This window comes from Erythrolamprus reginae, chromosome 2, assembly GCF_031021105.1.
Source record: "Erythrolamprus reginae isolate rEryReg1 chromosome 2, rEryReg1.hap1, whole genome shotgun sequence".
Taxonomy (NCBI): domain Eukaryota; kingdom Metazoa; phylum Chordata; class Lepidosauria; order Squamata; family Dipsadidae; genus Erythrolamprus; species Erythrolamprus reginae.
This window is the reverse complement of record NC_091951.1, coordinates 46,545,719-46,573,593: the sequence shown is the minus strand read 5'-3', so window position 1 is coordinate 46,573,593 and position 27,875 is coordinate 46,545,719. Positions and strand designations below refer to the sequence as shown.

The 27,875-nt window shown below is 43.5% G+C and overlaps 1 protein-coding gene and 1 pseudogene across 1 annotated transcript; both read left to right on the top strand.

Moving 5' to 3' along the window:
• The window catches only part of LOC139160362 (zinc finger protein 721-like), a 94,844-nt pseudogene that overhangs the window by 24,016 nt on the left and 42,953 nt on the right, over positions 1-27,875 (top strand).
• LOC139160354 (zinc finger protein 24-like) lies at positions 8,138-20,785 on the top strand. The gene is made up of 5 exons (XM_070738124.1): positions 8,138-8,211; positions 10,182-10,613; positions 12,833-12,947; positions 13,064-13,131; positions 19,016-20,785. The coding sequence occupies exons 2-5, from the start codon at positions 10,194-10,196 to the stop codon at positions 19,079-19,081; spliced, it is 669 nt and encodes a 222-aa protein (XP_070594225.1). The 5' UTR covers positions 8,138-8,211; positions 10,182-10,193; the 3' UTR covers positions 19,082-20,785.

Below are 27,875 nucleotides of genomic sequence, written 5' to 3'. Positions count from 1 at the left end.
GTCTGGGGGACATGAAAGGAGGAGTTGGCTTGTTAGAAGCCAGTAGACCTAAAAGGGGTTTGTGATCTGTGATTAGTTCAAAATTCCTCCCACACAGGTAGTTGTGAAATTTCTTCATGCTAGATACTAGGGCCAATGCCTCTTTGTCCAGTTGGCTATAATTTCTTTCGGCCATGGACAATGTTCTGGAGAAAAAAGCGATTGGGGCTTCTGTTTTGTTAGGCATTATATGAGCCAATACCCCGCCTACCCCATAAGCCGAAGCGTCACATGTAAGCCTTATGGGCAATATTGAGCTGTATTGAACCACTACGCTTTTAGATGTTAACAATTGTTTTATTTTGCGAAAAGCTTCGCGCTCAGGTGTGCCCCAGGTCCAGGGAATTCCCTTCTGCAGCAGTCGGTGTAGAGGTTCTGCTGCCGTTGCCTTCTGTTTTAGAAAGACAGAATAAAAATTAAGAAGGCCCAGAAATGCTTGGAGTTCTGTCTTATTATTTGGCTCGGGTGCTTCTGTTATGGCTTTTAATTTTTCTGTTGTGGGGTGGATTCCCTCACCGTCTATTCTGTAACCCAGGAATTCGATGCTGTTGGCTCCCCATACACATTTGTCTGCTTTTACTCTCAAACCCCTGGATTGTAGCCTTGACAATACTTCTCTAATTCGTTCATTTAATTGTGATTGGTTCTCCCCTGAGATAAGGATATCGTCAAAATATGGGGTGGTTCCTTTGATGCCTGCCAATAACCGCTCCATGAGGCTTTGGAAAATGCCCGGGGCTATGCTAACCCCAAATTGTAAGCGGGTGCATCTGAAAGCACCCCTGTGAGTTACTATGGTCTGTGCCAGAGATGTGGGCTCATCGACCGGAAGCTGTTGGTATGCCTGTGCGAGGTCGATTTTAGAGAAGACCCTTCCCTCCCCTAGTGAATGCAGGAGCTGTTGGACTACCGGAATTGGATATGGGTGGTGTTGGAGGGCTTTGTTAATCGTTGCTTTGTAGTCTGCACAGACCCTTAATGAACCATCAGGTTTAAGTGGTGTTACTATAGGGGTTTCCCATGGCCCTTGCTCCACCGGGACTAAGATGCCCTGAGCTATTAGTTTATCCAGTTGGATGTCCAATTTAGGGAGGAGCGGTAAAGGAACCCTGCGAGGCTTGAGTCTGACAGGGGGAACCTTGGGGTCTAGAGAAAAAGAAATAGGGGCCCCATTATACGTGCCCAATGTAGGGCTGAAAACCTCAGGGAACTCATGCACAAAATCAGGAATATCATTATCAGCATTAATTTTACAAATTCCCAATATTTCAATGCCCAGAGGAGACATCCATGTTAACCCAAGGAGGGAGTGTTTAGCTCCCTCAACCACAACCAATGGAAGAGAACATTTACATTCCTTAAATTGGACAGGCACATCTACTTTCCCTAATACAGGTATAACATTTCCCTGAAAATCCCTTATGACCAGAGTTGTCTGCATGAAATCAGATTTAAGAAAATTAGGCATATACATTTTAAATTTGTCCCAAGGCATAATAGAATACTTTGACCCTGTGTCCAATTCCAAATTACAAGGTTTGCCATTTAAAAGTAACGAAATGACAATTTTGCTCCCTTTTTTTGTATTTGCGCAATTTACGTAAGTTTGTGCGTTACCTCGTGAGTAGTCACGGTTAACGGTGGAGTAGTTTCTTCGGTTGAAGCCTCTGGAAAATTTGTTGTCTCGCGGTTGTTGTGCCTGGTTGTTGAATCTTTGTTGGCGGGGTGCAGAGAAGGACTCCTCGGGAAGGGGCGCTCTGCATGCCTCGGCGATGTGCCCGCGCCGGTTGCAGCGGCGGCAAATAGCGTCTCGGAATGGGCAGCGTTGTCGTGAGTGGTTCCCTCGGCATCCGGGGCAAGGGTTGGATGGTCGTTGGTATCTGGGCTGTCTGGGTTGGTCAGATGGCAGCAGGAGACAGGTGTCGTCGTCCGTGGCAGCTGGGCTGAGGTCATCAGGTGCCTCGGCGTGGGAGACAGCAACGGAGATTTTGGAAACGGTTTCTTTTTTCTCGTGTTCTTTGAGTTCTTTTGCGGCCGCGTCAGCTACTTCGGCAGTTTGAGCCAGCTTAATAACAGATTGAAGCGTTGGCTCGTCTTCAGTTAGGATTTTATTGCGGACTGCGGCGTTTTTCATCCCAAAAATAAGAGCGTCGGTGAGGCGAGCTTCCGGGCTGTCAAATTTGCACTTTGACAGCACCGTACGAAGTCGCGTGGCGAATTGGTTTATGGATTCCGACTCACGTTGCGTCATTCTTGAAAATTGGTGTCTGTAGACTACGGCAGGTTTCGTTGGTTTAAAGTGATTGGCGAGTCTTTCTTGGAGGTCGTCCCAAGGAACGGCTTTAGCCGGGAGCGGGTCGGTCAGTGTTTGGACGAGGTCGAAGATTTCAGTACCGCAATAATTTAGAAAAATCGCCCGCTTCCTGTCGGCTTCGGCGTCTCCCATTCCTGCCGCTTCGAGGAAAATCTCGAATTTTGCCATGTAGGCGTCCCATGACGACTTTTCGGGGTCGAAGTAGTGGGGAGCCCGGCCGATCTGGAGGTTGTTCATTCTTGACACGTGGATTCGTCGTTCTCTCGTCGCCAGTGAAATGAAGCAGACCACACAGGTATCTTTGAAGACGGTTCCGTTTATTCAGCTCTCTTGCAAGTGACTTCAGCAAGGAACGCGTCTGAGCTGTCAGTGTCAAAACAGCTCTATTTATACTTTAAAGGCTCGCACCTAAAAGAAACGGCCGTGCGTCTTAACCAATCAGACGCGACCTTGATTTATTCACATTTTAAATTGACAGAGACAGTATTTTTTACAGAATTTCTTTTTACAGACTTAACACTTTTATACAAACTTTTCCTAGTTTATAGGGGAGGGGGGATTCCCCTTCTTTTTTATTAAAAGAAATTAATAATTTAAAAAAACCAAATTGATTATTATTAAAACTAAAAAACCAGCAAAACCCAAAACACAACTATTAATATGTCCATGCTTTAAAATCTTCATTTCTTAAATATTTATCATAGTATTATAGTAATCTAATAATACTATGAAAATCTATCTGAACACCAATGCATCAATTAATATACCGTATTTTTCGCTCTATAAGACGCACCTGCTGATAAGACGCACCTAGATTTTAGAGGAGGAAAATAGAAAAAATATATTTTGAGCCAAAAAGGGGAGAGGAAGAGAGGAAGGAGTGAAAGAAGGGAGTGAGGGAGGGAAGAAGGGAGGAAGGAAAAGGAAAGCAAGAAATGGAGGGAGGAAAGGAAGGAAAGAAAGAAAGAAAGAAAGAAAGAAAGAAAGAAAGAAAGAAAGGGGGAAGGGACAGGAACAGAGGAAGGAAGCAAGGAAACTTATGAAAGGGGAGAGTAAGAGAGGAAGGACTGAAGGGAGGGAGGGAAGAAGGTAGGAAGGGGAAAGAAAAGAAGAAATAGAGGAAGGGAAGGTAAAAGAGAGAAAGAAAGAAAGAGAGAAAGAAAATGAAAGAGAAATAAAAATAGAGAGGGGGAATGAAAGAAATGGAATGAGGGAAGGAAGGAGAGAAAGAAAGCAAGAGAAAGAAAAAAGAATGAAAGCAAGAGAGCAAGAGAGAAAAAGAAAGAAGGAAAGAAAGAAAGAAAGAAAGAAAGAAAGAAAGGCAACTTCAAAGAAAGGCTCACTGAGCATCTCTCACTCTCTCTCTCTTTCTATCCCTCTTTCTTTCTTTCTCTTCCTTTCTCTCTCTCCTCTTTCTTTATCTCCTCTCTCTCTCTCCCTCCCTCTCTCTTTCTCTCCCCCCTCTCTCCCCCTTTCCCTCTCTCTTTCTCTCTCTCTCTTGCTATCTCTCCCCCCTCTCCCTCTCTCTCCCCCCTCTCCCTCTCTCTTTCTCTCTCTCCCTCTCTTGCTATCTCTCCCCCCTCTCCCACTCTCTTTCTCCCTCTCCCTCTCTTTCTCTCTCTCCCCCTCTCTCTTTCTCTCTCTCTCCCCCTCTTTCTCTCTCTTCTTCTCACTTTCTCTCTCTTGTTTCCTTTCTGTCTGGGCAGATGGCTGCCTTCTGCCTTGGGGCGCGATTCGCCCCCTCTCCTCCTCCGCCGCCGCCTTCTGCCTTGGGGCGCGATCCGCCCCCTCTCCTCCTCCACCGCTTCCTGCCTTGGGCGAGCAATCCCGGAGTCCGGGACTGTGTGGCTTTGCGCCATGAAGAGGAAACGGCTCCGGCAGCAGGGAAAAGTCGGCCGTTTTCTCTTCATGGCGTAAAGCCACCCTGTCCCGGACTCCCGGATCGCGCCCCAAGGCAGAAGGCGGCAGCGGAGGAGAGGGGGCGGATCGCACCCCAAGGCAGAAGGCAGCGACGTTGGAGAGGGGGCAGATTGCGCCCCAAGGCAGGAGGAGGCAGCGGAGGAGAGGAGGCAGATCGCGCCCCAACGCAGGAGGTGGCAGAGGAGGAGAGGAGGCGGATCGGGCGGGCAATAGGGCAGCGTGGAGAAGCCAGGGGCGCATTTGGCCAGAGGCACCGTGGGGAGGCAGGGGCGGCCGCGGCTCCCTTTACTTCTACTGCCACACCTCCCCGCCCCCGCCCACCTCCCCGCGGGCTGGCAGGGGGATGGGGAGCGCGCGCGCCCGTGGAAAAGGGCGCTCGGGGTGTATTTGGGGGTGCACGCCTGCTCACGGGCGCAGCTTACGGGGAACGGTGGGCCAGGCAGCAGCTAGCCAGCCAGCCGGCGGGATGGCGCTTCCGAATTCGCAGCCTCCCCCCCCCCCTCCCTGCCTGCATCTTCGCTCCATAAGACGAGGCTGATTTTTCATCCTACTTTGGGAGGAAAAAAACTGCGTCTTATGGAGCGAAAAATACGGTATTTCCATATTTACTTTTCTATAATTTCATTCAACATTTCTAAGTTCAATTAATTTTCAGGCACTTAGCATTTACTATTACAGTGGTACCTCGAGATACGAGTTTAATTCGTTCCGGACCTGGGCTCTTAAGTCGAGCAGCTCTTATCTCGAACGACTTTTCCCCATAGGAATTAATGTAAATAATTTTAATTGGTTCCAGCCCTCAAAAAACTCACAAAGTTAGTCTAAATTATGCAGAAAGACATGTTTTTAATGAAGAAATGTACATGTACATATAAATGAATAATGAAGTTTCTTTCACTTAACTTGTAAACTTTCTTAAACTTTTAAATTTACATATGTTCAACTTCTCTGCCACCCAATCCTGTAGGACAGAGGTCCCCAACCCTTTTTGCACCAGGGACCGGCTTTAAGCGATCAAGAGAGGAATGGGTGAATGAATGGACGGAGGGTGGGAAGGAAGGAAGGAAAGAGGGAAGGGACAGGAACAGAGGAAGGAAGCAAGGAAACTTATGAAAGGGGAGAGTAAGAGAGGAATGAGTGAAGGGAGGGAGGGAAGAAGGTGGGAAGGAGAAAGAAAAGAAGAAATAGAGGAAGGGAAGGTAAAAGAGAGAAAGAAAAAGAGCAAGAAAGAAAGCAAGAAAGAAAGAAAGAAAGGGGGAAGGGACAGGAACAGAGGAAGGAAGCAAGGAAACTTATGAAAGGGGAGAGTAAGAGAGGAATGAGTGAAGGGAGGGAGGGAGGGAAGAAGGTGGGAAGGAGAAAGAAAAGAAGAAATAGAGGAAGGGAAGGTAAAAGAGAGAAAAAGAGCAAGAAAGAAAGCTGCAAGCACCCCCCCGAGCCCCCCAGGCCGGCTGCAACCTTTTAAAACACGCGCGCCGCTTCGCAGCTGTCTCCTGAAGCCGAACGTGGAAGTTAGCGTTTGGCTTCAGGAGACAGCTCCTTGGCGCTTGTATCTCGAATTTGGGCTTGTAAGTAGAACAAAAATATCTCTCCCCTCCCAGCTCTTATCTCGAGTTGCTCTTAAGTAGAGCAGCTCTTATGTCGGGGTTCCACTGTATTAACTTTCATCAATCTTCTACATTCCAAGTATATTTTAAATTCACAATGCAAAGTCATAAAATCATACAGTACATATCTTAAACCCCTTTATTTATCCTGTTTCTTCCATTAACTTTACCTATGTAATTCTATATAGTTCTACAATTCTAATCCAATTTTACGAATTAATACATCCTAATATTAAACAACATCTAAATATATCTTTTACTATCATTGCATAGTCAATCCATATTTAATAATCATCCCTCCTCAAATTTCTACCATGTTGTTTTCAGTAGCCTGCGTTTTTGTTTTGATATTTGTTATTTTTAAAAAATTATAAGCTACCAAAGGTTTTCACGCAGCTGAGAGACATGAAAATTAAAATATATTAAATTGGATGATTGATATTGTTTTGCTGATCTTAATCTGCAGTAAAGAAATTTTGTTTTTTTAAAAACCCACCATATTTTGCCTCAGAGAATTTCAAAATAAAATGCTGTGTGGCTATAATAGTGACTTCGGAATGGGGCAACTCTATCAATATCAAAATGCCACTTAAATGTGTTATTGTTACTGTATTGCTGTCCTTGGAAGAAGCCGATTATCTAGGTCCTTGGCAACCAGGATTCAGGTCTGGCTACAGCATGGAAACTGCTTTGGTCACGCTGATGGATGATCTCTGGTGGGCCCAGGACAGCGGTTTGTCCTCTGTCCTGCTGCTTCTTGACTTCTCAGCGCTTTCGATACCATCGATCATGGTATCCTTCTGCGCCGATTGGGGGGCTGGGAGGGGGGAGCACCGTTCTACGGTGGCTCTCCTACCTCTCTGGTCAGTTGCAGTCAGTGTTAGCAGGGGGTCAGAGTTCTGCTCCTAGGTCCCTACTTTGTGAGGTTCCTCAGGGGTCGGTCCTCTCCCCCCTGCTGTCTGGGTATACTATGAGAGAAATTTAATAAAGAAGATAGATATTTAATTATTCACATAATTACAGCAGCAAGCATTGCATTTGCACAAAATCGGAAAGCAACAAAAGCCTCTTCTGAGGAGAGTTAATTAAGAAAACATTGGATTGTGTGATGAATAGATTGACAATGAAAATCAAAGATAAGGTTCAGAATATTTTAATGTATGAGTGAAATTTAAGATTGCATAGAAAATGAATATGTAAAAAAATTAATAGAAACATAGAAGTCTGACGGCAGAAAAAGTCCCTCCTGGTCCATCTAGTCTGCCCTTATACTATTTTCTGTATTTTATCTTAGGATGGATATATGTTTATCCCAGGCATGTTTAAATTCAGTTACTGTGGATTTATCTACCACGTCTGCTGGAAGTTTGTTCCAAGGATCTACTACTAATACCGATTAATTTGGAGGAAAATGGAGAATTAAAGGCGGTAGACCCAGGTGAAAAAAATTAGATATTAAAGGACGCAGCACTAAGATATTAATATATACTTAGAAAAAATAAAATATATTATTTGAATAGATATGAAAATAGATACATATATAGAAAAAGTACAAGTCTAAAAGTGGCACCAATAATTAAATAAAGTAGGCTATATGTAACCAGTCTGTTACCTATAAAGTTAATTAGGATTAGAATGACTAAGGGAAGGGATAAAAGGGAGGAAGAGGAAAGAGAAGGAAATAGAGGGGAGGAAGGAAGTAGGAAGAGGGAGAAAAAGAGAGAAAATAGGGAAGAGGGGGAGATGGAGGGGAGTGTTATGAAATATTTATTTTATTTATTTATTTTGTCCAATACACAATAATACACAATGAAGGTAATGGGGGACACCTTCCAGGAAATAGAATTAGGGAAAGAATAGAAGAGAGAGTATAGGATAAAATAATCAATGAGAGAATGGACGAAAGATATAGGGATAGAAGAGAAGATACAGTATATGGGATATAGGAGAGACAATAGGACGGGAAAACTGGCAAATAGAAATATAATAGGTGCAAAATTAGGATATTTGTCTGATTTATTGGATACAAATGTATAACTATTCATATCTTGCTATGATTCATGGTATATGCATGGAAAGCAAATAAAAGCTTTTCTTTAAGAAAAAGATAACGCACCATTTCTCCGCTTTTTGTATGAGAAATTTCCCTACACAGACGGCCCACCAGGGGGGGATCTTCAGGTTTGGATCCCTGTTACAAGTAGAGAAGGAAATGACATCATTGAGTTTTTTCCCTTTCTAGGATGCTGAACTCTCTGTCTTTAAATCTTTAAACTCTGCGGGGAGTTAGAAAGGCGTCCCGAAGGTCTTGAAGATCCAGAAGTGGGGGAAGTAGGTCTTTCTGTTTGTGGGGGGGGGGGGGTGTCTGTGTAGGGGTGGGTGGACGTTCTTTCCATAGAAAGGGAGGCGGAGGGTTCTCACTCCCAGAAAGGGAACAAGAGACACGTCACTCATCTAGGTTCAGTTTGTTGAGTTTTAGGAGTGGGAGACACCTACCCCCAGACCGCGCGTTTCCCTCCCGCCTAGCCGCCCTTTCCCATGAGTGTAACAGGCACGAGGGGGGAAGCAGAGACCCCGCACGCTGCGCTCGGGAATGAATGGAGAGCCTCAGAAATGACGGTGATGGTGGGGACCAGGGAGAGTCCTTCACTCCCCATTTTCTGGTGAAAGCTCCTGTTTAGGCAGAGAGCTTGCACGGCAAATCTCAAGCAGGAAGTAAGGAATATGTTTGCAAGCAAGAGAGCTGAAAGATGATGCCTACATTCTCACTGTGTGCTGGATGACACTAAACTAGGCTTGGCTCCCTTGCAGTTCAGGTTGTCTTAGGAAAGTAATAAACCAACGTCCTAAACCAGGGTCTATTGACTGGCATTTCATTTTATGTGAATGGGGGTTTCATGCTATGTTGTACATTTTTAAAAAGCAAGCCTCCTTGTGACTAGAAAGAAATTGAAATGATCCAAATGGTAAATTCACTGAATTTTCTTCATTTGAGGACCTCAATTTACCAGCTCAGAAAATACTTGTTCTAGAAGGGGATGAGTGTTGATGTAGTCCAATCCACTACTGTCTGGTTGTTTCAATATATTCTCCTTTCTATAAGACAGGGGTCGTCAACCTTAAACACTCAAAAAGCCATTTGAATCCATTTCCTACAGAAACCTAAAGACTGGGAACCACAAAACCTAGGTGGGCATGGCCAACTCTATGTCATTCAATCCCACCAAGTCACACGACCCCCTTCCAGCTATGCCTACCCAGGTTTTGTGGTTCTCTATATTTCCTTTTCTATGGGAATCAGGTATCTCTCTCTCTCTCTTTCTTTTCCCTCTTTCTCTCCATCTGCGCGCATGAGGAGAGACCCTTAAGTGAGCGCCAGAGCACCAAAGAATTTGCTTCCTGCCACTTCAGTTTGGAGCTTACGCTGTCATCGCTCAGCCCAACGGTTGTGGTGCGAGGGGGGACACAAGGTGATGGCCAGATCCTTAGGGCAGAAGAAAAGCCATCTCCAAAGCCCCTCCTTAAGCAAACGGCCAGTCGGCCTCCACATGCACATTTACTGCATTTTGTTGCTCACTTGAGAGTTTTCCTGTTTCTGTGCACCCTCCTAGACCTGTCACAGCCAGCCAGGAAGTCACGAGATGGGGAGGAGGGTCGCCCAAAGGGAAGTCTCCACCAAAGGTGGAGATCGTTCCTCAACCAACGCTGGAGAATCAGCCCTGGCCGCTTCCCCATTCCCATCAACGCCCTTACTTTCTCAGGCCAGGCAAGGATGGGGAGAGACTAGCCAGTGATGGAGCAGGGAGCCACAGGAGAGGGCCCAAAAAGCCACATGCGGTATTGGACAATATTTACTACCGGTTCTGTGTCCGTGGCTTGGTGGGTTTGGTGTACCTTGGTGGGTGTGGCAGGGGAAGGATAGTGTAAGATCTTCATTCCCAGCCCACTCCAGGGGAATGTAACTGCAAAATCCCCATTTCCTGCTGATCAGCTTTGACTCAAGAGGCAGAGAAGAGATGGAGGCACAGCCAGTCAGAGGTAATATTTACCAGTTCTGCAAAGTACTCAAATTTTCTGCCACCACTTCTCCAGAACTGGTGAGAACCTGCTGAATGCCACCACTGTAATCTGCCTCAACAATAAAGGGATGCTTTCTTTCCAATCAGCCTCCAGCCTCCATTTTATTTCCAGCGCCTTCCTCCTTTATTGAAAATGAACCAGATGGATATTTCTTCAAAGAAATGAAAAAAGCATTTGGAGATGTACAATTTTCCTTGCATTAATTTATAATTGTGTTATAGAACAGAGAAAGAATGGGAAGCCTTCCTTTAGCAAGTGGGGGAACTGGAAAAAGCCCTTCTGGTGCTCAGTCTGGAATCCATGGAGAGATCTGGGGAAGATCTGGGCAGAAGATCTTGGAGGAAGAAACCATCATTTCACAAGTCCATGCCTGGAATTTCAGGAGCGTCCAATATCAGGAGGATGAGGGTCCCCGAGGACTTTGCAGCCGACTCCATTTCTTTTGTAGTCGATGGTTGAGACCAGACAAGCACACAAATGCGCAGATGCTGGACCTGGTTGTTCTGGAGCAGTTCCTGACGCTTCTGCCCCTGCAGATGGAGAGCTGGGTGCGGGAGTGTGGAGCAGAGACCACCTCCCAGGCGGTGGCCCTGGTGGAAGGCTTCCTCCTGAGCCAGGCGGAGGAGGAGAAGGAGGAGCAGGTTGAGTTGCAGGTGAGAGGACTTCCTCTTGGGACTCCAGAAACAGTTGAATATAACAAACAATATATTCACATGTCTGTATCCTTTTCGTAGTTTTCATAGTTTTATTAACCTTATCAAGATATAAAACACAGAAAAATGAAAAAGGTAGAAAATGGGGGGAGGGGAAGGAGGAAAGGGAAGGGAAAGAATATCACTGAGTTTCTTTTAACCTAGTCACATGATATGGTAACATTACAGGCTCAGTGTTTTACTTTTACATATTTAATATATACAGTGGTACCTCTACCTAAGAATGCCTCTGCTTACGAATTCTTCTAGATAACAACCGGGTGTTCAAGATTTTTTTCCCTCTTCTCAAAAACCATTTTCCACTTACAAACCCGAGCCTCCAAAACTGTAACCAGAAAAGGTAGGGAGAACCCTCCATAGGGCCTCTCTAGGAATATCCTGCGAGGAAACAGGGCCTCCATCCTCCCTGTGGCTTCCCTAATTGCACACATTATTTGCTTTTACATTGATTCCTATGGGGAAAATTGCTTCTTCTTACAAACTTTTCTACTTAAGAACCTGGTCACGGAATGAATTAAGTTCGCAAGTAGAGGTTATCAGAGCTTGCATTTGCGGAAGGTAGTCTGTTTGTGCCCAAGCAGCAAACCAGTCCAGCCAGCCCACCAACCCAGCCAGCCAGCCAGCCACAGACCAGTAAAAATGGAGTTGAAGTCTTCAATGAAATACTGCAGCAGTAGGAAGTTGTGGAAAAATATATTTACTTCTTTATACTACTACTATTAATGTCTATACTATACTGTACATACAATAAACTAGTCTCTTACTAGTACCTTGCTACAACAATCTTAGTTCAGTACCTCACAGGAACCAACTTGTACAGCATTTTAGCTTCTTCAAGGCATATTTCCACAAACAGCAGTAGCACACATGTAACAGCGAACAAGCAGAGAGAACAAAGAGAGAGAAAAAGCAGGGAGCTCTTGCCTAGCTAAATATTTTACAGGTTGCTGCATGCTCTGTCCTCAGGCAAGGGGGAACTGAACTATTCCTTCCCCCCAGGCCTATACAGTTTATGCATGGTATGTTGTGTGTATGTTTTTTAAATTATGGGTTTTTAGTTTTAAATATTAGATTCTACATTGTGTTCTATTACTGCTGTGAGCCGCCCCAAGTCTACGGAGAGGGGCAGCATACAAATTTAATTAATAATAATAATAATAATAATAATAATAATAATAATAATAATAATAATAATGCTCAACTGCCTCTGAATGACTCAGCATTCTCAACAGAGGCCTACTTTCTGCATTATGACATTACATAGTGATTTTTAATTCGTGACAGAGGTACCTCTGTACTAGCAACTTCTGTAACAACAAACCTATGTAATGAGCAAAACATAATCAAGGTTTCATTTTTTTCCTTCTCAAGCATAAATCCAAACAGTGGTTCCAAAGTAGAAAGAAGGTTGGGTGTGGTCTTTTCTTTTAGTAAAGCAATTGATTTGGCCATCTCTGCTAGTTACATCAGTTTGTCCAACAATTTTTCCATTGTGGCAATTAAAATATCCTTCAGCTTTTGTGCATAGAGTGTTCTTGCTGCTCTCAACATATATAACACCAAAATTAAAGATTGTTTTTCAATCTCTATATTAAACCTAACAGAAAAGTTTTTGGTTTCATTTTCATACCCAGAATCTCCTGCAGTAAAATATAAATCTGACCCTTGTATTTCTTTGCTTTGTCAAAAGTCCAAAAGAATTGGTAAAAAGTTCCTTTTTTACATTTAAATTTCAAACGTGTGCGAAATTTCTTTCTATATCTTTGGTAACTTATCAGTGTTGAGTAGAAGGATACATCATTTTATGAAATGTTCATTTTACATTATAATTTAATACAAATTTTAAACTCTTCAACATCAGGTTTTCCCCTTGTTCTGGCATTATATTATGTACAAAATTTTTGGCTTTGGATCAATGTATTCAAATTTTGATGTCTTCCTACCAGACTTTCCTGGCATCCATACTACAATACGTGGTGATCCTTCACTAATCTTTGTATAGTTCTCATATTCATTGTTGAAGAAAGATTTTGCACAGTGATTTCTTTCTTACTTCTCAGCCTAATTGATCGACACTGAGTGATTTGCAGTGGTGTTCACAGGAAAAGAAACCACTTCATGATTTGTGATGTCCATTAATTATTTTCTCCTATTTCAAGTCATTCGCAATACAGATCAGAGATCCTGAGAGAAAGCGGCATCCCTCAAATCTCCATCAAGAACAGTTTTTCAGGGAGATCTCTCAGGGAGATCCAAATCAGGACACCTCAGGAGGTAATATAAGTTCTTTCCACTCTATTGTGAATTCCTAAATTTCTCACCTTTTCTGTGTCCTTTTCTCTCCTCCCATTTTTCTAATTAGGTTTTTGGAAATTCTGTCTCCCTCACAGGGAAGAATAGAAGAAAGTTGTCTATTTGTTTTGGCGAAGCAGAAACCAGGATTGAACCTCTAACTCAGGTAAGAGAAGAATGTTTATTTCCTAGATTTATATTTTACATTTCCGTCAGGAAATCAGAGGATGTAGATAGCACAGGTAGTACAGTCATCAGTGTGAAAAATGGGCATGCCATTTTTTTGCTGCTGTATAACTTTGATCAGCCACTAAAAACTAAAAACTGTTGTTAGTCGAGAACTACAATTGGTGTCTTCTACCATTTTGCCTTCTGTTTTTGGTTGGAGATTCTTTTCAGGATTGTTTTTTAAGACTATTATTTTAAAAAAGAAAACTCTTTCGCTAATTACCGTGTTTACCTGAAAATAAGACCCAGTCTTATATTCTCTTAAGACCTGAAATAGCACTCAGCCTTATTGTCGGGGGTGTCTTATTTTTTTCACATACAGGAGGTGGCCCCGCCCTCTCCCTCCCACCCTCAGGCAGGAGCAGTCCAACAGTGTAACTAAGAGCAGCACTGACAATCCAGAATTTTAAGGCTGAAAATGAAAAGAGGGGGGGGGGGTGTTTCAAAGGCCCTGGAGCAAAAGAACAACGTTCTTCTGTTTGCTGTCTGAAGTGGGTGTCAAGGTCAACCCTGTGGGAAGCAATCTGCTTCTGTACCGAAAACCTCACGGGCTTTGGAGTATATTGGGGAAGGGGAGCTGGCCTTCCTCGCTCACCTCCAGCTGCGCCTTCCCGCTTCCAAAACAAGTCAGGATGTAATATGAATAACACCATATTGTTGTGGTGGTGAAACGTTTCCCAAAAAGAGGGCAACAAATGGGAAAGGCACATGAACTTACAGCGCTTTGTTTTGATTCTGGGCCTTCTGCTAACTTGGAAACAATGCCTTTTACCCTTTAGTTTTTGCATGCCGTGTCACCTGAGAGGTCTCATGGAGAGGTGGATGAGCCCCTTGTGCTTTGCTGTGCAGCTTCTCTCCCCCGTTTCGCCTCTTCTTTAGCGTTGCCTTTCCCTCTATCACCTCCGAAGAGGGAAGGCAAGGTTCAGAGAGGATGGAGGGCTGGGACAAATCTGAAAGAAGCAGAGCCTTCCTTCTGTGCAGGGTTTCCGAGAGCAACCCCAGAGAGCAGCTGCAGAAGAGGCAGCCGTCAAGCTACTGGTCTCCCTTTCCCTCCTCCTTCTTCTTCCTTCTGAAGTGTGGGTTGAAAAGCCCCATCGTTTTCAGTCATGATCACACCGCCCAACTTTCTTTGTAGATTGGGCGGCAGAACTGGAGGAATAGGTTGGATGATGGGGGCTGAACATGTACTGGATGTGGGATGTCCAGTCAGCGAAGCAGTGGAAGTGATGTGCCGGTGCCTGGAGGCTGTTGGGGTCTGGATGGGTGTCAACAGACTCAAACTCAACCCTGATAAGACGGAGTGGCTGTGGGTTTTGCCTCCCAAGGACAATTCCATCTGTCCGTCCATTACCCTGGGGGGGGAATCACTAACTCCCTCAGAGAGGGTCCGCAACTTGGGCGTCCTCCTCGATCCACAGCTCACATTAGAGAACCATCTTTCAGCTGTGGCGAGGGGGGCGTTTGCCCAGGTTCGCCTGGTGCATCAGTTGCGGCCCTATTTGGACTGGGTCACTGCTCACAGTCACTCATGCCTTCATCACCGCGAGGCTCAACTACTATAATGCTCTCTACATGGGGCTACCTTTGAAAAGTGTTCGGAAACTTCAGATCGTGCAGAATGCAGCTGCGAGAGCTATCATGGGCTTTCCTAAATACGCCCATGTCACACCAACACTCCGCAGTCTGCATTGGTTGCCGATCAGTTTCCGGTCACAATTCAAAGGGTTGGTTATGACCTATAAAGCCCTTCATGGGCTTCTCTGTGGTGGCCCCGACCCTTTGGAACCAACTCCCCCCAGATATCAGAGTTGCCCCCACCCTCCTAGCCTTTCATGAGCTCCTTAAAACCAACCTCTGTCGTCAGGCATGGGGGAATTGACACTTTCCCTCCCCCTAGGCTTATAAATTTATGCATGGTATGCTAGTATGTATGATTAGTTTCTAAATTGGGGTTTTAAATTAACTTAAATATTAGATTTGTTTACATTGTATTATTATTGCTGTGAGCCACCCCGATTCTGCGGAGAGGGGCGGCATACAAATCTGATTAATAAATAAATAAATAAATAAATAATGGCACTTCCATCGCCTCACCAAGGCACCAGCAACAACTACTAGAAATGTGGGGGTGGGTATGGAAGGCACATGATCCATACGGTACATCTTGTAGGCCAGATAGCATACCTCACCCACACCAGCTGCACCTCTGCCAGTGCTGCTGCTATGTGGCAAGGAAAGTGGTGGGACAGGGGTGGTGCCACCCCCTGCATTCCCAGCCCCTGCCTTCCATTCTCGTCCTCCAGTTCTACCACGCAAAGAGAGATGGTGGAACTGATGGCCTGCCATCCCTAGCCCCACACAGGCTGCAGTTCCTTCCAGACACCATCTGGCCCCACGCACATGCTTATCTTCTCCCATGATGGCCATGCCCACTGCCCCACCCTCCTTGATGACATTCTGAGCTCTGGCATGTTTTGGAGGTATGGCTCCGCGTGCCACTTGTGATACCAGTGCCATAGGCTCGCCATCACTGTCCTACAGAATCATTTAAGTTGATAATGTCTGCCTAAAATATTTATTTAGTCAGATGCTTTTTGTACTGCCCATTTTGTCAACTAAGCCATGGATTCTTTTCCCCAGGAAAATTTTGTTTATTTTTTCTCCACACCAATCACATATGTAATATAATCTCCTCAAGCGGAGAAAAATCCAAATAATTTATCCTAAATGTCCCAATTAGCCCAATTAATAATAATTCCTTTTAGCAAGTAAATAAAACAATAAAAATAATTTTAAAAAATTTAAAAGAAGAAAAGAAAAAGGAAAGAAAAAGGAAATAAAAAGAGGAAAAAGAAGGATAAGCAAAACCCCTTTTTCCCTCTTCTTCCATGTATCTCTTTTACTCTGAAATCAATCATCACACCCCATTTATCACTGTAAGCCCAGTGGAATCCTCATGCCCTATTCTAATATATCACAGTAAAACCAGTGAAATCATTATGTCCTATTATAATATGTCATAGTAAACCCAGTGAAATCATCATGCCCTACTCTATTATGTCACTGTAAACCCAGTGGAATATTCTTGCCCCTACTCTAATTTATATCACTGTATACCCAGTAGAATCATCATGCCCTCTTCTAAACAAAATGAAACAAAACAAAACACTGTGAGCCCAATAAGATCCTCATACCCTACACTAATTTTATCACTGTAAAACCAGTGGAATCATCATGCCCTAATCTATGAAATTATCTGAAAACCTATTGGAATCAGCAGTAAAACCTACTCCATTTTGCAGGAAAATAAATCAAATAAATATCTCATAGCCTATTATAATATAAATCATTGTAACCCTAGAGACAGCATGTTCTTATTTTTATCAAACTAGTTTATAACTTTCTATAAACTCATAAAAAGTTATAAAGCATAAATTATGATCCACCTATCTTACTTAAATTCTATAGTACAATAACTTCAATAATCAATATTTCCCACTATCATTAATAACTTGCCTTAAAATTGAAAATAATCTAATATAGTCCTCATTATTTTCTATCTTCTTAATTCTATATTTCTCTAAAACATAATTCATCCATATAAAAAATTATCCTAATTTTTGCTTATCTTATAATTAAACTTTCATACCTTTTCCCCTGAGCTGTATCCCATTAATATCAGAAGTAATAAAAATATTAATATCCAAAATAGCCATAGCCATTTTCAATTTTCATTGTTCTATTTTCATTGTTCTCTTATTCTCTTATTCCATTTTTCATTATTTACCCCCAAAATATATCATAATATATCTTAGATATAAAGCTCAATTGTATCTTGTATTTTACTCATTAATTTCCCTTCTAAATTTCATTCATATTCCCCAATCTGTGTTCAATCTCTTCTCAATATAATTTCCCTATATTAAATTCCAAATAACTTTATAATTCATCATTTAATCCCCATACATCCCACTCAAATTTTACAAAAATTAATTCTTCTAATTTGTAATTTTATAATAATCTCCATCTTCTTCCTCTTCAGAAATTCTGTTGCTATCCATATTTTCTTATTTGCTGATTTATTCCAAATTACAAAGACTCTTTCTGGTAATAATATCTGGTAATAGTATGATTGTCCTCAAATTCTTCTCATGTTTAATTTATTCTAATATTTTTTGCCAACTCTCTGGCCATATCTCTATCGGTCAGTTCAAATACTTCTTCTCACAAAAATTCTTTTTGCAAACAGAAGATGTTAGCTTCCTCCCTTCTCAAAGGTAAACACAAAATAAACACATACCAATCTCCTGACCAAGACAGATAACATCCACTACCAAGGCTAGCATCTGCTGAGCATATGAAACAGAATTCTCCTTGTAATGACTCCACCAGCCAGTAGATGGCAAGCTCTCATCTGTGTGGGAAGCTCTCCTCTCTCCATAGTTCTAGCATTTTTAGTTCCATATTTAATTCCGTATTTGATTTCTATGTTGCACAATAAAAAACCAACTTCTTAAAAAGGGGGGGGGGGAGATAAAAGATATAATGCTTTGAATCTGCTTAAATAGTCCAAACTTGAGCAATGTTCAAAAATATGCAGAATATGCAAAAATAGAAGCCTCCACTATTCACCACACTGCTAAATAGCCACTTCCTCTCCTATTTCCAGCAGTTAGCTCAGTTGTGAAAAATTTAAAAAAAAACATTCCCAATCCTTTTTCGGCCAAAATCACTCACCAGCACATCACTTAATTTTTTCTTCACCTCGCCATTACTTAAATAATACTCTTCCCAGGTGTTACCGCTCGGCTCCAATCTGGCTGCGCACCACCACCTGCGCGAGACTACACCCTGTGTCTGGTGGGGTATGCCGATCCCTAACCAGACCCCCAGTAGCGTCCCCTGCGTCACCTCCCCTTCAGGGAGGATTGGGTCTGGTTCAAAAGAACCAGAACCCCCAGACGGTGGGGATTTGAGGGCCCCCAAGGGAGAGGGGGACTTCAGTGCTGCCACAGCCATTTGACCCCGCCCCTTAAAACTTTTTGTACTACCCATTTTGTCATGTTAAGCATGGATTCTTATTCAGCATAACCACTTTTCTTACTGTATATGTTTGCTTTGGAAATATCTAAACAATAAGGAAGATCCTGCAGTCTCTCCTTGGTCTGTTCTGTACTTTTCCCCCCTTTCAGGAGGGTCTTCTGCCCTTTGAGGAGGTGGCGGTTTATTTCTCAGAGGCGGAGTGGTCTCAGCTGGATCCTCAACAAAAAGCTCTGCATTGGGAAGTCATGCTGGAGAATTATAAGAATGTGGCTTCTCTTGGTAAGGGTTTCCTATTCTCGAGTCAGAGAGTTCAGGAAGACATTTTGTAGTTAATGTCATTAGAAGATCTCTAAATAGACATCCCCTCGCCAGAGGGAGAAGGTAAAGTTCTGGTTTTCTACTAAACCTAAAAAGGAAATAGGTCCATGGCATTCTGCTTAGATGTATCTTATCCTATTTGTTTTTATATTTCTATTTAAACATTTTAGACACAAAGTAATTCCTTAATTTGACGTAATGGCAAATTCCATTACATAGATTTCATCTATTTTGCAACATGTGTTCCCGATCATTCAAGTTTTTTTACTTAATATCCTTTTCAAGGTTTTATTCCTCATCAATAGAGATATTATCACTTCTATACCATGGCATTATAAGGATACAAATGTGCAGTATATGTAGAGTTTGGTGCAATACCTGAAGGCAATTAATAGGACTTCTGACAGAGTGATATTTTTCCCTAACCTTTCTCTCACTTTCATTTCTCTTTCTCTTTGAAGGTGATCATGAGAATGACAGTACAGTCCTTGAAGAACCAATCAAAGTGTTTGGACAAGGATACATAAAGAGAAATCCTATAATTCAAACAGAATCCCAAAGACAGGAAAGAAAACTTTCAAATAACTGGAATAAGGAAAGGTCATCTTCTACTGTTGCTCAGGTGCAGGACATTATTGATCAACAAGAAAAACTAAAGAGGAAATATATTGGGAATGGTGGAAGACTCTTCAAAGACATATTAGATGTAAATGGACCCTGTCCATCACAAGCCAAAGAGCAGGCCAATGGAAAAAATTGGACATTCACATTTTCTCAAGAAAATTGGTCTCTCGAGTCACAGAAAGCTTTTCATGTAAGAGAGACGTCCAATGAATGCAACGAACATAAAAACAAGACTGTTAATAAAAAGGTCCATACAGGAGAAAAGCCACATAAATGCATGGAGTGTGGAAAAACCTTCAGAACAAGCAGTGACCTTACATGCCATCAAAGGATCCACACAGGGGAAAAGCCAAATAAATGCATGGAGTGTGGAAAGAGCTTCACAGAAAGCAGTGACCTTACATGCCATCAAAGGATCCACACCGGGGAGAGGCCACATAAATGCGTGGAGTGTGGAAAAAGCTTCAGGCAAAAAAGTAGTCTTACTTCCCATCAAAGGATCCACACAGGAGAAAAGCCATATAAATGCATGGAGTGTGGAAAAAGCTTCAGTCGAAATGATTATCTTAAATCCCATCAAAGGATCCACACAGGGGAGAAGCCATATAAATGCATGGAGTGTGGAAAAAGCTTCAGAACAAGAAGTGAAGTTACACCCCATCAAAGGATCCACACAGGGGAAAAGTCATATAAATTCATAGAGTATGGAAAAAGCTTCAGAACAAGCAGGGAACATACACCCCATCGAAGGATCCACACAGGGGAAAAGTCATATAAATTCATAGAGTATGTATGGAAAGAACTTCAGAAATAGCAGCGATCTTAAATCCCATCAAAGGATCCACACAGGGGAGAAGCCATATAAATGCATGGAGTGTTGAAAGAAGTTCAGTGCACTGCGTAGTCTCATTTCCCATAACATTATTCATTGACTGGAGATTGAACAAAACAAATACTGTACAGTGATACCTCATCTTACAAACACCTCGTCATACAAACTTTTCAAGATACAAACCCGGGGTTTAAGATTTTTTTGCCTCTTCTTACAAACTATTTTCACCTTACAAACCCGCCCCCGCCGCTGGGATGCTCCGCCTCCGGACTTCTGTTGCCAGCAAAGCACCCATTATTGTGCCGCTCGGATTCTCCTGAGGCTCCCCTCCATGGGAAACTCCACCTCTGGACTTCCATGTTTTTGTGATGCTGCGGGGGAAATCCCAGCAAGGGAAACCCAGCAGAGCAAAAACGGGAGCTTCGCTGGTCATGGAAGTCCAGAGGTGGGGTTTCCCAGCAAGGGGAGCCTCAGTGAAATCGCAGCATCGCAAAAACACAGAGGACTGGAGGTGGGGTTTCCCATGGAGGGGAGCCTCAGGGGAATCCCAGCAGCGCAAAAACGGGCGCTTCAGCTGGCAAAAGGGGTGAATTTTGGGCTTGCACGCATTAATCGCTTTTCCGTTGATTCCTATGGGAAACATTGTTTCGTCTTACAAACTTTTCACCTTAAGAACCTCATCCCGGAACCAATTAAGTTTGTAAGACAAGGTATCACTGTATATTGTTGGATGATAATTAAAGTTAAGAAGTTAAATAAAGTTAATTAAATATTCCATTACTATTCCAGTTTCTGCCAACCTAGCAGTTTGAAGGCATGTAAAAATGCAATTAGAAAAACAGGGACCTCTGGCCAAAATACAAGGTGGTTAACAGATATGAGTAATGTGAAAATTAAAAAACCAGAGGCATTTCTATTTGGAATTATAGATCAGAAAATGGAACAAAATCAGTATTATTTAACTATTCATATATTAACAGAAGCTAGAATTGTAAAAATGCAAATCTAGAAGCAAATAAAAATACCAGATCAAGAAATAGTGATTAAGAAAATCATGGCCAATATGGAGGCAGATATGTTAACTTTAAAATTAAGAAACAAAGAAGACTCAGAATAATACTGTAAAATTTGGAACTCATTTTATGATTGGTTAAAAAAAATAGGAGGAAATCCAAAAATATAACAATTTACAAATGACAAATAACCAGAAATTTACGAATATTAAAATAACTATTTGTTTAAGGTATATATTTATTTATTTATTGGATTTGTATGCCGCCCCTCTCCGTAGACTCGGGGCGGCTAACAACAGTAATAAAAAACATCATGTAAATCCAATACTAAAAACAAGTAAAAAACCCTTATTATAAAACTAAACGTCCATACAAACATACCATGCATAAATTATAAAGGCCTAGGGGGAAATAATGTCTCAATTCCCCCATGCCTGACGAGAGGTGGGTTTTAAGGAGCTTACGAAAGGCAAGGAGGGTGGGGGGAATTCTAATCTCTGGGAGTTGATTCCAGAGGGTCGGGGCTGCCACAGAGAAGGCTTTTCCCCTGGGCCCCGTCAAGTGACATTGTTTTGTTGACGGGACCCGGAGAAAGCCCACTCTGTGGGACCTAACCGGTCGCTGGCATTCATGTGGCAGAGGGCGGTCTCGTAGATACCCTGGTCCAGTGCCATGAAATGATGATTTGAATGTCTTGAACCTTTGTATTATCGATTAAGATAAGGCGGTAGGAAATATAATAGATGTACAGTGGTACCTCAAGATACGAACCCCTCGTCTTACGAACAACTCGAGATACGAACCCGGGGTTCAGAAAAAATTTGCCTCTTCTTACGAACTTTTTTCATGTTACTTCCGGGTTGGCTTCGGGAGGTTGCTGGGAAGCCCCCCAGCCCGGCTGTCACCTTTTAAAACAGCCGAGCAGCTCCCCAGCACTCTCCGAAAGCGGTTTGCTCTCCATGTGTCCCCAACCTTTCACGGAGGGTTTTCCACCTCTCCTCTTCCCAGTTTGCTCTCCATGTGTCCCCAACCTTTCACGGAGGGTTTTCCACCTCTCCTCTTCCCAGTTTGCTCTCCATGTGTCCTCAACCTTTCACGGAGGGTTTTCCACCTCTCCTCTTCCCAGTTTGCTCTCCATGTGTCCCAAACCTTTCACGGAGGGTTTTCCACCTCTCCTCTTCCCAGTTTGCTCTCCATGTGTCCCCAACCTTTCACGGAGGGTTTTCCACCTCTCCTCTTCCCAGTTTGCTCTCCATGTGTCCTCAACCTTTCACAGAGGGTTTTCCACCTCTCCTCTTCCCAGTTTGCTCTCCATGTGTCCCCAACCTTTCACGGAGGGGTTTCCACCTCTCCTCTTCCCAGTTTGCTCTCCATGTGTCCTCAACCTTTCACGGAGGGTTTTCCACCTCTCCTCTTCCCAGTTTGCTCTCCATGTGTCCTCAACCTTTCACGGAGGGTTTTCCACCTCTCCTCTTCCCAGTTTGCTCTCCATGTGTCCTCAACCTTTCACAGGGTCCATGTGTCCTCAACCTTTCACAGGGTAGAGGTGGAAAACCCTCCGTGAAAGGTTGGGGACACATGGAGAGCAAACTAGGAAGAGGATAGGTGGAAAACCCTCCCTGAAAGGTTGGGGACACATGGATACCTTTCTAACTCCCTGCAGAGCTCAAAGGGTTAAAGAGGGAGAGTCCTGTATCCTAGAAAAGCAAAAACTGAATGATGTCATTTCCTTCCCAACTTGTAGCCAGTATCCAAAGCTGAAATGCCCTCCCACTCCACGTGGATTTTCTGTGCAGGGAAGATTCTTATGCAAAGATGGTCTTTTGGAAGAGGAGAGAAAGGGAGGGAGGGAGGAAGAGAGAAAGAGGGAGGAGGGAAGGAAGGGAGAGAAAAAGAGGGGGAAGGTCCAGAACTGGGGGAAGTAGGTCTGTCTGAGTTTGTGTGTGTCAGTATGTGTGGGGGGGAGGACGTTCTTCCCATAGAAAGGGAGGCGGCGGGTTCTCACTCCCAGAAAGGGTACAAGGGACCCGTGACTCATCCCGGTTCAGCTTGTTGAATTTTAGGAGTGGGAGACACCCACCCCCAGACGCCAAGTTTCCCTCCCGCCCAGCCACCCTTTCCCATAAGTGTAACAGGCAGAGGGGGAAAGCAGAGACCCCGCACGCTGCCCTCCGGAATGAATGGAGAGCCTCAGAAATGAAGGTGGTGGCGGTGGTGGTGGGGAACATGGAGTGTCCTTCACTCCCTATTTGCTGGGGAAAGCTCCTGTGTAGGCAGAGAGCTTGCATGGCAGATCTCAAGCAGGAAGTAAGAAATATGTTTTCAGGGAAGAGGGGAAAGATGATCCTACATTCTCACTGTCTGCTAAACCAGGTTTGGATCCCCCTGCAGTTCAGTTTGTCTTAAGAAGATACTAAACCAGCATCCTAAACCAGGGTCAATTGACTGGCATTTCATTTTATGTGATCTGATGTTTCATGCTTTGACCTACACTTTAAAAAGGCAAGTCTCTCCTTGTGAGTAAAAAGAAATTGCAATGTTTCAAAGTGCCAAATGCACTGAATTTTCTTGATGGAAGACATCACTTTACCAGCTCAGAAAATACTTCTGTGTGAGGATGAACATTGATGTGGTCCAGTCCACTACTTTCTCCTTGTTTGAATGGCATAGCATAGCATAGAATAGAATTCTTGATTGCCCAAGTGAGATTGGACACACAAGGAATTTATCTTTGGTGCTTACGCTTCCATGAACATAAAAGAAAAGATATATCTGTTAAGAACCATGAGGTACAACACTTAATGACTGAGTCAAATAAGCAGTCAGGAAACAATATTAATATAAATCATAAGGATACAAGCAACAAGTTACAATCATACAGTCATAAGTGGGAGGAGATGGGTTATAGGAACGATGATAAGTCTCATAGTAATAGCAATGCAGTGAATAGTTTGACAGTGGTGAGCAATGTACCCTCTAATTTTTTTTCGGTGTGGGCGGAAAAGTATAGTGTCTGAGCGACAGTCCCTCTGGGACTGGGCGGCATAGAATAATAAATAAATAAATAAACAAATAAATAAATAAATAAACAAATAAGAAAAAAATCCCTTCTTTTTTATTAAAATAAATTAATAATTAAAAAAACCCAAAATCCATTACTATTAAAACTAAATCAACCAGCAAAACCAAAAACATAACTATTAATAAAAACAGGTGAGGGCTAGGGTTTTTTTCTCTGTTATTATTTAAGTGCTTTTACCATATGCTTTAAATCAAGAGTCACTTCTCTCTCTGCTTCTCTTTCTTTCCTGTCATTCTCTGCCTCAATCATTTTCTCATTTCTCTTTTCTCCCCTTTTTTCTATTATTTCTCTCTATCTCTTCCTTCCACTCTTCTCTCTCCCTTGTTTTCTCTGTCTCTCTCTTTCTTGCTTTCTTCCTCTCTCTCACTCTCTTCCTTCCTCTCTCATCTCTCTCTCTTTCTCTCTCTCTCCCCCTCTTTCTCTCTCTTCTTCTCACTTTCTCTCTCTTGTTTTCTCTCTCTCTCTTGCTTTCTCTCTCTCTCACTCTTTCTCTCTTGTTTTCTTTCTCACTCTTTCTCTTGTTCTCTCTCTCTTGCTATCTCTTTCTCTCCCCCTTTCTCTCTCTCTCTCTCTTTCTCACTTTCTCTCTATCTTGCTGTCTGTTGCTCTCACTCACTCTCGTTCTCTCTCCGTTCTTCTCAGTGGTGACGCGTGCACGCCCTGCCTGTCTCACCTTTGCCGAGAGCACTTTCGTCCCGGGCTCTCAGCAAGGGGGTTGCAGGAGAGATGGGGCAGGCGTTTTCTCAGCGGAGGCCGGCGAAGGTGATATTCAATGTCGGGGGCGCACGGGCGGTTGCACGCGCTCCCTATCCCCCTGCTAGCCCACGCGGAATATTCAAAATAAGAAAAGCCTTTGCCGGCGAAGGTTTTTCTTATTTTGAATATTCCGAGCGGGCTAGCAGGGAGATAGGGAGCGCGCGCAACCGCCCGCGCCCCCCCAACATTGAATATCACCTTCGCCGGCCTCTGCTGAGAGAACGGCTGCCCCCCTTGCTGAGAGCCAGGGACGAAAGTGCTCTCGGCAAAGGTGAGACGAGCAGGGCGTGCGTTCCAGGTGCGGGAGGAGCTGCGCTAAAAGGCAGGAGGTGGCGGAGGAGCAGAGGGGGCAGATCGGGCGGGCAGTGGGCAGCGCGGAAAGGCCGAGGGGGCCGGAGGCACCGTGGGGAGGCAGGGGCGGCCGCGGCTCCCTTCCCTTCTGCTGCCGGCGCCTCCCCGCCCCCGCCCCCCCGTGGGCTGGCAGGGGGATGGGGACTGCGCGCCCATGGAAAAGGGCGCACGGGGGGGTATTTTGGGGCGCACGGGCGCGCAGCCTACAGGAAACGGTGGTGGTGAGGGAACTATTTGTTTAGCAGAGTGATGGCGTTCGGGGAAAAACTGTTCTTGTGTCTAGTAGTCTTGGTGTGCAGTTCTCTATAGTGTCATCTTGAGGGTAGGAGTTGAAACAATTTATGTCCAGGATGGGAGGGGTCATTAAATATTTTCATAGCCCTCTTTTTGACTCGTGCAATATACAGGTCCTCAATGGAAGACAGGTTGGCAGCAATTGTTTTTTCTGCAGATCTGATGATCCTCTGAAGTATATGTCTGCCTTATTAGGTTGCAGAACCAAACCAGACAGTTATAGACCTGCAAATATTCTTTGTTGTATTTTTTATGACATATTTTATATTAGGTGATCATTTTAGGTCTTGAGATATCATAGAACCTAGAAATTTGAAGGTCTCTAATGTTGATACTGTGTTGTCTAGTATTGTAAGAGGTGGTAAAATGGGAAGGTTTTTTCTAAAGTCTACCACCATTTCTACAGTTTTGAGTGTGTTCAGTTCCAAATTGTTCCAGTCGCACCAAGAGGCTAGTTGTTCAACCTCCCAGTCTGTATGCGGTTTCATCGTTATCTTGAATGAGACCACACTGTTGTAGCATCAGCAGACCTCAGTAGTTTAACAGATGGATCGTTTAAGATGCAATCATTGGTGTATAGAGAGAAGAGAAGTGGTGAGAGCACACGGCTTTGGAAGAGCCCTGTGCTAATTGTACAGGTATCTGATGTGATTTTGCGTAGCTTCACTTGCTGCTTTCTGTCTATTAGGAAGCTTTTGATTCAATTACAAGTATATTCAGGTACCACTAACTGATTTTGTTTAGTTAAAAAAATGCCTGGTATGATAGTGTTGAATGCTGAACTAAAATCTACAAAGAGGACCCTTGAGTAGGTCTTTGGAAATTCAAAATGTTGTAGGTTGTAGTGCAGAGCCATATTAACAGCATCATCTGTTGACCTATTTATTCTCCTTTCTATAAGATAGGGGTCAGCAACTTGAAACACTCAAAGAGCCATTTGGACCTGTTTCCTAGAGAAAACAAAACACTGGGAACTGCAAAACATGGGTGGGCGTGCCCAACTCTATGTCACTCATTCTCACCTAGTCATATGACCCCCTTTCAGCCACGCCTACCCAGGTTTTGTGGCTCTCTATGGTTTTTTTTATATGGGAAACAGGTATCTCTCTCTCTCTTTTCCCTCTCTCTTTCTCCTTCCCTCATCTCTCTCCCTCTCTCCCATCTCTTTCTCTCTCTCTTCCCATCTCTATCTCTCTTGCTCTTCCTTCTCTCCCATTCTCTTGCTCTCTTTCCCTCATCTCTCTCTCCAGTCTCTCTCCCCTTTTCTCTCTGCTGAGGAATAATTGCCACCTCCATTGGAAGCTTCCCTTCGGGCAACAGTCCTCCCAGTCTTGCAACTCATTAGCTGGCTATGGCAGAGCTAAGAGTGTGTGTGAAAGATCCTCAAGCGAGCGCCAATGTACAAAAGAATTCACTTTCTGCCACTTTGGGCTAGAAGTTATGCCCTCCCCGCTCCACCGGAGAGCTGCTGGTGAAGGGAAACCAGTGATGGGCTCCTACAGGTACGGTCAGGTACGCAGTACCAGTAACAAAATTTTAGTCAGGTACACAGCATAGTTCCCTCAAGCTGAGCAGTGAGCAATCGCTCACTTAAAAATCATCATCAACTCAGAGTTTTCCAAACCTGCCCAGAAGCCGAGAGGGAAAGAGTGAGAGGGAAGGAGAGAGAGAGGAAGAGAGAGAAACAGATAGAAAAAAGAGAGGAAGGAAAAGAGAAAGAAAAAGAATGGGAGTAAGGAAGAGAGAAAGAAAATCAAAATCTAGTTTGAAACTAGCTCAACTGTTTAAGTGGCATTTTGATATTGATAGAGTTGCCCTATTATGAGCTCACTGTTATAGACACACAGTACAGTATTTTATTTTGAAATTCTCTGAGGCGAAACAGGGTGGGTTTTTTATTTATTTTATTTTTTTTTGTTTGTTTGTTTATTTATTATTTCTGTGCCGCCCAGTCCTGAAGGGACTGCCTCTCAGACACTATACTTTTCCACCCACCCCCCAAAAAAATTAGAGGGAACACTGGAACACAGTACCGGTAGCAAAATTTTGATATTTTTTTCTTTTTTTCCCTTTTGGGCTCTTGGTATGTTTTTCCTATTGCAGTAAATAAGGTTGAATGTGTATAATTTTAGAAGAGCTGTGCGTGCGTGTGTGTACATACACTTTATATAATAGATAGTGAGGAGTGGGCTACTGCCCGGGCGAGGGGGAATGCAGCGGGGTAGCGAAAATGTTGCTCCACCCCAGAGCACCCAATTTGCACTGAAAGACATTGAAACAAAATGCATAAGCCACGCCCACAGTGTGGTAGTAAAAATTTTGGTAGCCCATCACTGGGTGAAACACAGCAAGGTAATAGCTCCTTAGGG